The following is a 12,934-nucleotide window of genomic DNA, read 5'->3' as shown; positions in this document are numbered from 1 at the left end:
TCTGATATGTACAAAAACATAATTTTACTCCACTAGGTGAATTGTTAAATAGAGCAAATAAATCACTGAATATTGTTACGTCCTTAACAATGACCCCTACCACTTGTTTTATGTGGGAATACCAACTATTTTATTCTCTCTATATCATTGATTGACATCAAACTATAGTTTCTAGTGGGCACTATGTGACTGTTGTAATTATTTACTTCTCACATGAGAGCGTTTTGAACAGATGCAGAGACACATAATCAAACAATCCTGAGAGTATCTGGAGGATAATACTCTTTATTTTGCCCCCCTCTTCCCTCTAAATCCACCCCCATCCCAACCCCACTCCCCCGTTCAAAGACAGCTGACAGGTTCTGAATGCAGCCCACACACTAAGAGCCAAGCTTAATGGATGACAGCCTCTCTCTCCCTCTGCTGCCTCTCTCTATCACTTTTTTCCCCATCGCTCTGAGACACACAAAGACGTGCTTACACATTGTGAGGCGCTGCACTTCAGACACTACTAAGCGAAACAGAAGGAGAGGGGATTCCGACCAAGAGGAATGGGTGGAGCGGAACCCTATGTAGGATAACTTGGGAAAAAAAGACCATGTTATTTTCATTGGAGTCACTCATTTACATCATGGTCAAAGTTATTTTGTCAATAAGTCTTCATCCCCCCCCCCCCCCCCCCTGCACTGATTAGTTGTTACATCTACAGTTACCACAGAAGAGAGGTGGACGTTTGAATGAAAGCAAGTTAACAAACTCCCTCGAACTCTCACTCCTAACCATCCCTATCTCTCTCTACTTGCCCCCCTCCAGGCCTCATCTCACACACACACACACACACACAAGCACACACACACACACACACACACACACACACACACACCTCCCGAAATGCATTCCCATGGAATTGGGGTTGGCAGGGTCACGGGGCCGGTGTGCTTAGGTCCCTGTGTGAATAAAGCCCCTTGGAGCGATTCCCAGGGCTATTCAGCAGAGTGGAGGGGAAACGGCAGCAATGAGCAAACACAAATGCACACACAACACACACATAATGCTTCTGTAAACATACACATCATTCTGAACATTTTTACATACACACCCTCGGAAACCCACACACACCTTCTCTGTTTCTGTTTATTTAATCGTCACATTCAGCCCCTTGAAGCAACAGCATGAAGCACTTTGCCACTTTTGGAGGAGTGTTTTTACAGGGAACTAGTTGGTATCATCTTCAAATGAATTTGAATGGTCATGGTGTAGATGGTATGTGACATGAGGGCAGATACACACACCTGGTGTTTCCAATAGCAACCCAGGCTATGCACTATGTAGTTCTGTGCAAAGAAAAGCGTTCACAGCACGACATAGGCCATCGCCAAAAGACACCAGTTTGCTTTAATAATTCTCTCTCTCACTATCCCTCCCTCAAATAGACACTTTTGTGTTTCATTATTCCCTTGCCTCTGCCCATCCTACATTCATTGTGGTCTGGATATGTTCCACTGAATTCAAATTGAGTTATGGGCAATGCTAATGAAAATTTCTCCAAAATGATATTGGACTGACTATATCAAACATGTGTGTCCTCTTGCCCTCAGCTCAATAACCCCCCACTGCTTGCTGATGGGTTTTACGGAAAAGGAAAACAAGCTGATCAACTTTCTCCAACTGCTTATTCCCAGAGTATAATTGAAAGCTGAGCTGGCAATGCGTAGTCTGGCTTTAGCCAGCTACCATGTCTTAGTAGTGCAAAAAACAAACAAACAGACAATACCACACAGTGTTTCTAAACAAAAGAACATTTATTTATTATCATGTACAGCTAGCAGTCAACATATATTTCACCTTTAAGCTAAGTGCACAAATGATCCCAGCATGTAGCATTGTAGCTAATCAGCACAGCAGCAGCAAGATTGTGACCATCTTGATGTCCAGAATAGTGTAGAAGTTCTAGAACCCACTGAAAGGTTACAGAGTTTACCTGCGGATACGTCTGTATTCATCACTTCGTGGGTCTTGGTGTATTATGTAGACATCTTTGAGACGCAAAAGTGGTTTTATAGCCTTAGATTTGAAATAGTTTAGAAAAACATACAGTAGCTGTGTCATTAGTATTGTGGTCTTCCAGTTGAGACGGAACCACTTTTAGCATTTGAACTGAAGGGACTCAGTGGTGTGTTGTGGTGTCTGACTATTGACAATGGGCCAGGAAAAAGTCCCATAACCAGACATGTATGTTTTGTTGGTTTGTTTGTCTGTCAACAGGATCACGCCGACTGCCAGACTGATTTTACATGAAACTTGGTGAAGGGGTGGAGCATGGGCCAAGGAAGACCCCACTTTATTAATATTGTGAGATTTTATTTTTTTTACAACAGAGGACTATTGGCCTTGGTCTGTGCTCTCCAAGCGCCCTTCTAGTTATCCATGTAAAGGTTGTAATGTCCTGTCTACACTGATGATACTCTATTTGGTGTCGTAGAGACCAGACAGGAAAATAGTGTTGTCACTGTGATCGTAAATGAAGAGTGTCTATTCCCACCAGTTGAATGTAAGACCTCATAGGCACGGTGGCTTCCAAAGGAGGAGGAGGAGGTTAAGGAGAAGCATTGAAGTTCCCATTCAAGTCTCAGGCACCTCTCCTTGGACTAGTACACCAGGCTGAGTGGGGTGTGAGAGAGAGCCAGGAGTGAGAGCTCTGCCAGCAGCACAGTCCTTGTGTAACACGTCAACCACACACACACACACGCACACACACACACACACACACGCACACACACACGCACAGTGCCAAAATGATATCATGAAACACTAGAACTTTCTCCTCCTGCGGGACATCTAATCATGCTCTCAGAATATGAGGTGAAATGCACTGTTATCCTGACAAGTAACTATTTATACATATACGCACAGCTTATCTTTGTAACTAGTCAGATTTAAATAGAGTACAGCTCTGAAAGTCTTGTCCTTCAAAGCAACATGCTGTCAGATTGCACCGCACGTTTGATGCAAATACACCTCTTCAACGAAAATGTCAGAGGACCTTAAGTGTTGGGATAGTTGATATGATGATGAGTAAGTTCTTAAAAAGTTAAAGTATATGTATAAATTGTAGTGGTATAAGGTAGTATTTGTGGTTAAGCATAATGGCAGTTTTTTGTGTTAATGTGTATCAGGACGTTTTCATGCTTCGTCAACATTTGTGGATTGGCAGAAATGTACTTTAGTGATTTCCAGACTAAGTGGTTTTGATTAATAACTTGTTGCTGTATTGGTCCTGCTTAAATGAAAAGTTCTTGTGCTTTGAATTATGTCTGTTCATTTAGCTCGTCTTATAATCTACCATTAGTGTCTAGCATTTTTACTGTACATTCAACATTTCTATATTACAGAAATTTAAGTGCAAAGTACCCATGCTTCATAAAAAAAAACATTCCACCAATCCCCTATGGTAAAAACAACTCACATTAAAATAAAAAAAAGGCAAAATACAAAGAAATATCCATTGAACTGAAAAACAGCATTAACTCTCTCTGAGCATATGGATCTACCTTCTATTTACCAACCATCAAAACTGCAAACATAAAGCTTAATGTGTGTTGCTCTATTGCCAACATTATTGCTCTTACATAATGCTAATTTACGTCAGTGCACAGAAAGAATGGTGTCTGCTATTTTTTCGCCTTATGTTTGCTGCCATTCTCTCTGATTCAACCACGTGTCTATGAAACTCGTGTGTCTCTTCCGACCACCATGACGAGAGATGAGGCCCCTGGAGAGGTAGGTGCAGGTGGCTGGCCAACTGTAACACAAGCCCCTCTTCCATACTCCCCTTGAGCAACAGAGAGAGAGAGAGAAGGAGAGAGGGCAGCGGCACAGCTGCAGCTCCTAAAACACACCCAGGGGGGACAGCGCAAACTCAGACAACCCATGAGGCCCGCCTTCTCCCCTACGCCCTCAGCTATCCAAAAGTCAAGCCTCAGAAATCGAACCAGTGAGACTTTTTCAAAAAGGGCTGTCTCACTCAATGAAGTTTACCCAACTCGCTGTGACTTCGAAGTGGTCAGATGTGAGTTTTTTTTTTTTTTCAAATCCAGTAAAAATGCACGAGTGTAGTGCAGCACATTAAGCGTTGTTTTCTTTGCTTTCCTCCATGTCAAAAAACGAAAATTCACTGCAGTGTTACAGTGAGACAGCCAAAGAGGGACTGGGAGGGGGTCCGCACATACACCGGCTCACTCGCAAGACTAAGGATGAAGTCATCACTCCACTCTAAAAGGTCAACTATTCCCGCTGTGCATTCTCTCTTTCCAAAAAAAACGAGAAAAAAGGAAAGGAGGTTTTGCACAGAGAAATCCGGGCCAAGGTTGTAGACCACAGATCGCCTGCAGGACAGAAAACTTTCTCAAAATGTAGCCGCAGAAGGAGAGTTCCAGAGCCAGAGAAGGGTAAAGAAGAACAACATGTCTCAAAAAATCAGTTCAGTATATCCACGCACAGTTATTATAAAAGTTCATGTTTTACCTGTCTGACCAGCAGTTCCTTTTCAGTTTGACGAGGGAGAAAAATACAGAGTAATAGGGAACTATGAGGACATGGAGGGAGCCACGCTGAAGCTTAGCTGCTTAGTCCTTTTCCTGGCTCATCTCGTGTCTTCACAGTTTTAAAGTCAGCAGAAGAGTCTCATTTAAAAACACAAATAGAGACAAAGAAAGAAAAAAAATCAGTCTGAAACTAAATAACCAGCAGATGGGAGAGCTGTTTCTCTTTCTTTCATTCTTCTTTCCTCTGAGGGAGCACACAAACACTGTAGCTTCAATCCAAGTGTTTTAGCAGGCCAGTGTGGGAGTCTGTAAAACACACACCTCAGACATTTTCCATGGAGTCAGGAAGACAGATTCATATATTGAAAGAGTGGAGGAGTGTGTGTGTGTGGCTGGGATGAACACAGCACTTTGAGTTGAGTGTGTGTGTGTGTGTGTGTGTGTGTATGTGTGTGTGTGTGGAAGGGGTGTTGAGGGGGGTTGGGTGGCTGCAGCAGTCAGTTGAGGGGAAGGGGAGTTGGGATGGAGTTGTTTTTTAGGGGGTGGGGGTTCATTGTCTTCAGGTGTAGATCTCCTGCCTGCCCCCTGACATGCATCCCCCATTGAGCCCCCCTAGGTGCTGGCTATCCATGATCTGGAGCACTTCATCCAGGATGGACGGCCCCAGGTCCAGGTGCAGGGACAGCAGGGAGCCGGCGTGGGACAGGTAGGGTCTCTCCTGGAGCCCCGTGTCCTCCTCCGGTGTGCTGGCATCTCTCCCGAAGCTCTCGTCTTCGCTGGAGCGTGTCGGGCTGAACCGCGAAGACAAGGTCCTTTCCGGAGACGCCAACAGAGGGTAGGGGGGTGGTGATGACGTCAGGGCGCGGTCCTCCAGGTGCAGTCTGGGAGGTTTGGGTGGCGGGGCTTGGTAGGGTGCAGGGGGGGAGTGGGGTGTGGTTTGCGGGGGTGATGGCATGGGTTGGGGCGCGGCGGTACCGGTGATTGTCGGGGCGGTGGTGGGCAGAGTGAGCGCCTGCACGCTGCCAATGACCGGGAGGGATAGCGCATTCTTGAGCAGTGGCGAACTCTCAGACGATGGCATGTGCCCGCTCACGCTCGACGTGCGGCTGAAATGGAACTCATCGCCACTCCCACCATACTGCGACAAGGCGTGGTGGCCCTGTTGCCCAGGCAACAGGTGGAACTTGCCCTGCAGGAAGGAGAGATCGCCAAAGAGGTCATCCGCGCCACCGCCACTGCCGATGTGGATGGTGTGGCGGAAGTCTCCGAGCGGAGGGCTGATCATGTCGGAGGAGAGGAGGTCCCGCAGCTTCTCCTTCTTGCCCTTGCGGCAGCGGCGCTTCAGGTAGATGGGGGCCTTGGCTGACATCTCCGGAACCTTCCCTCCGGGGCAGCAGAGAGCAAGGTCTTGCAACAGGGTGAGCGACGAGAGAGGGAAAAAGGGAGAAAGACAAAAGGGGCAGAGGAAAGGAAGGAAAGACAGGAGCTACAAAGAGAAGCCCAAAGAACTCTCAGGATAGGAACGGCAAGACAGACAGACAAAAGATGGTCCTTTTCTCTTTTTTTTCAACAGCAGGGGATGTGGCCCGGTCCTGCTTGCTGCTTGTTGTTTGCTGTTTGCCAAAAAGGTCTAAAGTTCAAATAACCCAGTGGTGCAACAACTCCCCCACAAACAATGTGGCCCAACACAGCACCCGCTGTTTAATTCCACCCCAATCCCTTCCGACACGTCCCTTCCTGTTTTTCCACAACTGGACTTCAAAGTCGCTGTTGTCACCGACGTCTCTGAGATGACTTTCCCAGCGCTGTCAGCTGACCGGCCACTGCGTCAACACCCTCCGCCTGCAAAAGAAGAGTGGACAGGGAGAAAGAGAGGGGGGGGGGGGGAGAGAGAGAGCGGGTCAGATAAACACTTAAAATACTTTCTCTGCGTGTACTACATGTGCGCTTAGAAAAACACACACTATAAATAGTCAAAGGGCCACTTCCTTCCTTTTGGGGTTCACTGGATTTATTTACAACTTTTGAGGGCTCCAAGCCAGTTCCAAAGACAAACAAGAAGAGAGATGTTTAAATCTCAAGCCATCACAAAACCACGCAGACAACAATGTCTTGGCCGTAAACATCTTGAGACCCTTTTACATAATGCTCTACTCTAGCAATTGAACGGGATGAGCTGATAACTTAAAGCCACTAAGAAATACACACACACACGCAGATGTTCTGGAGAAGACATTTTCTTAAAATGCGTGAAAGAATGCCCCTGTACACAGACACAAACAAGTTCTAGTAAGCAGAGAAAAAGACAAATAAATCTAGATTTTGATTATGTAATTAGCAGGCAGGAAGTTAAACAATCACAGATTATTGTTGTTGGCAGTGAACCATGGGAGAAATGTGCATGTGGAGGCCTTTTGGGTGACACCATGGCCTCGCCTGGGTATTGCAGTCTCAACACATTTCAATAAAGCTAACGACAACAGCAGGTTATGTCAGCAGTCTTTTACCTCACCTTGACTGGGCTGCAGATGTCTCTAAACAAAGCCAGATAAATATTCTCATTTATCATATTTCACTTAAGATAATGATGGTGATGAGTAAAACAACATTGAACCAGTACTGTTGTGTTTGTGTGTGTGTGTGTGTGTGTTTGATGGATGGAGAGAGAACTGTGTTTGTAACAGCATACTAAGAGGTGAAGCTCAGGTTAAACGCTTTAACCACCAATTCTTATAAACAGAAAAGCATAGAACTCCGTCATGTGTTTCTGTGTTTGTGTGTGTAAGAATATGAGCTACACAAAAAGAGTAAGAGAGAAACTATGTGTTTGTGTGTGTGTGTGTGTGTGTGTGTGTGTGTGTGTGTGTGTGTGCGTGTGCGTGTGTATGTGTGTGGTTGTGTGTAAGACAATATTACTGCACCTTTCTTAATGTCACTATGACAACCTTTCTCTGTCAGCTACTGTGCATTGCATGGGCAACAGCCCAAACAGCCACCACACCTCCTCCCTGACACTGTGCAGAAGACAATCCCCAACCATTACATAATGCACAACTGAGGCTCGTGAGCTGAAGCAGGCAGGCAGGCAGGCAGACACACACACACACACACACACACACACACACACACACACACACACACACCATACATTTCCAGTGATGTCCTACTGCTGCATAAAGTGAGTTGTGTTGGAAAGATTTTGGTGATACTAAAGTTTATTGTGAGGGATTTCGGGGAGGATAGTGTTTAGACACGAATGTATACACACACACTCACACACACAATGTGAAAAGATCTGGAGTTTAAACACAGGGACGCCAGGTGACAACCAACAGTATCCAACACAACATTACAAGCAGACAAAACACCCACAGTCACACACAACACACACAAACATTTTGGCTCTTCAGCAACAATCAGAATGTTCATTGTGAATTGCTGTTCATTTGTAAAACATGTTCCATACTAGGGTAATATTTTAAGTTTATGGAAAGATTGTAAATAAAGGGGATCGTAGCTATTGTAGCTGAAGCTGATTATCTGCCCAATCAAGCATGGATGTTTTTTGTAGTGATCACCTGCATGTAAGCAGCCCGTGACTGTGACTAATGAAGTATTGTGCCCAGTAAGAGCTGTGTGTGAGCGAGAGCGAAAAATCAGATAACACTGTCAGAACACTGCTGATTAAGAGAGAGAGAGCGCCCAAGAGCGTGTGGGTGTGTGTGTGTGTGTGTGTGTATCTGAGATTTGATCATGTGCGTCACTTGTTGTGTGCATGAGTGTGTATACATATGTGTGTGAGGGTGTGTCACCGTTAAGGGTATTAAATACTGTGTGCTAAGTGCAAGTGTGTTTATGTTTTTTGTTGAGTAATAGCCATGTGGTATGTGTTTATGTGTGTGTTCTGTCTTTGTCCGAGTATGTGTGTGTGTGTTTGTGATTAAAGTGTCCTCTGTTGGATGCCTCACTCTGATAGCATGCTATGACAGTGTTTGGGGAGAGGGTGAGGGAGAGGGGGAGAGAGAAAGAGCGAGTGAGAGAGCTTGAGTGTGCAGAATCAGTGGACTGTGTAAATAATGATGATTTCGATAATGAGCAGCACAACAACAGAAGAATGAGGGGCCCATTACTCAGAACTGCTCCCTCTCTCTTCCCCCTTTCTTACAACCTTTGTTTAACTCTTTTTCTTTTTCCATTGATTCATCTTTTGCTGTTGTTGTCTCTGTTTGAGCCTCTCTGTCTCTTCCTCAGCTTTCTCAACTTTTATATATGCCACTCTGTACCATTTTGAATAACTCTTTTGAACTTCCAACTTAAACAACTCTTTGAATACCTCTCATTCTGAAACCTTGCCACTCAAATTTTCTCCCATTAACCTTTTTATTTACCATTTTTGGCATCTCTCTCTCCCTTTCTCAAATATTCTTGTTCAATGAACAGAAAAGCAGACACACTGTCAAAAAAAAAATCCAGGAACTTGTTAAAAGGTATACCAAGTTATAAGAACTTTAAGGAGATTATCACTGGGGAAAATGGTATTAGACACTGTGTTGGCAGAGACCATTTAAAAAAAAAGAATTACCAGACCAAACCACAGACCGGACACGAGCTCTCTAAATGAGTGGTTTTAAGGGAAATAAAATCTATTGTTACTTGGTTTGTTTTTCCCAAATCAATTTCAAAGGCAGTAGGTTAAGTCCACTGAGGATCTGCTGGTGTTAGGGTATGACTATCTGTGTCAAGGCCAACAGTCACTCTAATCTTAAGTCAACAGAATTCAGGGCTGGGTTACAACATGTACTTTTTACACGAGGTACAGGACACATCTGCCATTGATTCAAACATACACACTGCATCTCTCCTAATTTCCATTGCTTGTAGCGAACATGCTACTTTGAAAGACAGCTCAATCGAGCTCAAGGTCATTCATAGGCTATGCCTCTGGCGGTGTTGCCTAGCCTGAGCTATGATGTGCTACTTTTTGGCTACTCTTTCACCACTCATGTGGTCAGATTGGTCACAAACCCTCTTGGCAGAACAGCCGCGGCCACACCGGGCCCCCACCAGTCGCATGGCCACAAAGCCTCTCTATCCGGACTAACTAGAATCCGGCGACCCAAATACTCCGAAAGTATTTCCATGCCCCCACATCTGCTTGGTCCCCACTGATGCCACAACTCAACTAGGCAGACCAGTCTCTGAAAGTGTGGACTGACAACCGTTAACTGCTAGTAACTGACATCACAGAAACCTTGCGGCGCGCAGGCCATTTTAGCTCACCACAGCTCTTGCATGTTTTCAGCAGTTCGTCTTATGAACACTGCCGTTTACAAAGTTGCTTTTATTTTCAAATACAAGCAGTGCAAATACACATGGGTGTGTGTATGTGGGGGGGGGGGGGGGGATTGTTCAGACTGAGGAATCAGCACTTGTTGTTTGCCAGAGTAAGTCTACTTCTCAGAAATGGGTTTTGGGGAATTCAGCATTAGAACCCAGTGACTCATATCCTGTCATTGGCTACCCTGTCTTGGTGTCCAAAGTATTTTTGTTTTATTTCAGTTTCCTCAAACTGGAAAACACCCAAGAAAGCTGTTGATGGTCTGATTAGACCATTGTGATTGATGAGAACCATCATCTGTAAACCAGATCTCCTGTGGGCCTGCCATAACCATTATGCTACCACAGGTGCCAACACAAGTGAAGGCAAGAAAACTTCTTTCATTTGCTCTCGACCATGGTATTGCCCTCATAAAGCAAACTTGCTGATCATTGGGCGGAAGATTTTAAAATATCTTATTTCATCTCACCCTATTGAAAAACAAACAGATAGATCACACGTTATAGGCTACGACTATTGTCCCCTTGTTGTTAAGGTAGAGCAAGGGTATAGCGTTGATGGCCAAACTAAATGGCTGCACAATGACCAGGCCTCGGAAAGCCGGCTCGTTTGTTAGATAATACATGGAACATACTGTCACAACATTTTTGGCATCTCGTAGCGATTCAGAGCGAACACAATGAAAGCTGTGAGGGCTGAGAAGTGCATTGTTTGGCTCCGCGCGCACTGATGACAGCGGACCGGTAGCCCGCAAACAATACTCGCAGTGTCACCATCGAAGCCCTACTGAAAGCTGGGGGGGGGGGGTGGCTGTGGCGATCACAAAATGGGTTTTCATACGGTACAATCTTGATTCAGGAGCGTGGGGAAAAGTTTACTTGTTAAGTTTTGTTATTGGGTGTTTGTGTTTGTTATTGAATCAGTCTTAAATTATTCTGTGCTGGTAGAATAATCCACCTATTCATTTCCAGAATGACGTTTCCAAGTAGAAGATTCCAGTCTGGGGATGATTTACCGGTAGCTGATTAATCATACACACCCCACAAATCAAAAGAAAATCGCAATCGTCGAGACGTCACTGAGAAGTGAAAACCAGATATATATAGATATTTGGTCAAATATGGAGCCGATTTATATGAAACCTCAAAGGGTATGTGCTATCGGTTGTCAGTTTGTCAGTGTCATTACGAACTGATTTTATGGGGTGCAGTGGCAGTGTTCTATTAGTCAAACGACTATCTAATTGTCTAACAGATATTCCCAAACTAATCGAATGATTTAAGAATTGCAGATGTTCTTAACCATCCAGAAGAGTTTGGTGAGATCTGCATTTGCCCAAACCGCAGTTCAACACAGAGCTACAGCTGCCACATAGAAAAAGTTTCCAGTAACAGCTATGTAGTATGCTATCGTCAAACTACCCTAACCATATCGAAATCCATATCGAAAAGTGCAAGGATGCCTTGTCTGCAATAAAATCGCCCACTTAAAATATGTTAATATGTGCGTTCTCCGCATCCACCGTCCCTGCCTCTATTTAAACAGACGTTCAATACGGTTCATAAACCTTACACAATGCATTAGAAAGACGCAGTCATCTTAACTCACAAAACACCAGGTTCGTTTTACCTTCAAATTCCTATCGCCACTCCTGACAGTTCCTCATCGACTGTGTGATATTCTTCAACAGCAAGAAGTCCTCCTCTGTTGGACTGTGCAGTGTAGGACTGATGCTTTTCGCAGTGTCAGATGTTCACTGCGCAATGTAATGCTTAGGTTCCGGCGCCATATAAATAACCTGCACACCTGATACCGTGTGCCATACAGTAAGCATTTGCTGATACTGTAGAACTAGAGAGGCGCGAGGGACTATCACGCACTAACGTGTTCCGCAATAGGCTACCGGAGCACCGCATTCAATTGGACAATGTCGGTGCGGAAAGCAAGGAGCTGGATTTCGCAACGACTGGCCGACCCAGACATCTGATCGCTGTCATAAAGTAGTGAGAAACCCTGGCGCCGATTTCCGTACACACCTTGGGGTGAAAAGAAACACCAAATGCGAGATGTGATAGGCAGTTAAAGGTGTAAGGTGTGTTTAGACTCTTACATCACTCTGCCTTTAGCTTGTCTCTTGAAATCCAGACCGGGGTTTTCTTCGCGCTATAGAATGTCACACTTCTTCCTTACTGCTGGAAATTCCAGCGGGTCAAATCCGTTTCAGCCATAGAGGCGCACACGCAGACGTGCACATACGCATGGAAGCACGCGCCGTCTCACTTTTTAACTGTTACACATCCCTCAACTCCAGATAACCACGTCTCTTACTCACTCACACACCCACTCACACACAAATGTCGCTCAGCATCTAACAGAGCTTAATTTCTCCCTGTTTTTGTCAGGAAGGAAACTGTTGTACTGGAACGCCAGTTCTCCCATGATTAACAATGTAAGGCAGCCCAAAGGGAGAAACACCCAAGCACTGGCCCCAAGCCCAGCTTGATGCTTAACCTTGCCCTGCCTGACTGCTCTCACTGTTGGTATGTTTCTCTGCTTAGACCCATGAGAACTGGAGTCAGAGGAAGGAATTAATGGGAGCCATGCGTTCTGCAAAACAAGGGCCTCAGTGAGCTGCTGGTCTTCCTGTGACCCTCCTGGAAATGGCCCGCCAACCAGCCACTCAGACTTGAATATTTAATTTTGCATCAAGTCCACACCAGCCAAACAAGAGAAACCTTTTTAAGGTTTCCAAAGATTTACCTTTGGTGGGGAGTGGTGGAGAGGGGGGAGAAAGGAGAGACACGATAAGAAAAGAAGAGAAGGGTTGAAAAACAGTACGGGCGAATAAATCAAAAAAGAGAGTGAAAAAAGAAAAGACATTTTAAAAAAGAAAGAAAAGAGCAGGGATCTGGTTATTTTGTGATCTAGTTTTCCCTTTGCCAACAATTTGGTCTCATCAGAGAACCATGTCACATAGTTCCCCTTTCAAAACATCAAACAGGGGTGAGGAGGAGGTTGGGCTCAAAGTCACCCCATATGGCTCCAGTAATGC

The 12,934-nt window shown here is 44.9% G+C and overlaps 1 protein-coding gene across 1 annotated transcript; it reads right to left on the bottom strand.

Annotated features, from left to right (window-relative positions):
• Positions 1-1,829: 1,829 nt before the first annotated feature.
• Positions 1,830-11,653, bottom strand: cdc42ep2 (CDC42 effector protein (Rho GTPase binding) 2). Its single transcript, XM_080855956.1, has 2 exons — positions 11,512-11,653; positions 1,830-6,386 (listed from the first exon to the last, which is right to left on the bottom strand). The coding sequence occupies exon 2, from the start codon at positions 5,911-5,913 to the stop codon at positions 5,104-5,106; it is 810 nt and encodes a 269-aa protein (XP_080712082.1). The 5' UTR covers positions 5,914-6,386; positions 11,512-11,653; the 3' UTR covers positions 1,830-5,103.
• Positions 11,654-12,934: the final 1,281 nt, after the last annotated feature.

Source organism: Sprattus sprattus (genome assembly GCF_963457725.1).
Source record: "Sprattus sprattus genome assembly, chromosome: 1".
NCBI lineage: Eukaryota > Metazoa > Chordata > Actinopteri > Clupeiformes > Clupeidae > Sprattus > Sprattus sprattus.
This window is presented reverse-complemented; position numbering and strand designations above follow the sequence as displayed.

Excerpts from the sequence above, each read along its gene's own strand:
- cdc42ep2 (XM_080855956.1), bottom strand. The coding sequence starts at position 5,913 with ATGTCAGCCAAGGCCCCCATCTACCTGAAGCGCCGCTGCCGCAAGGGC.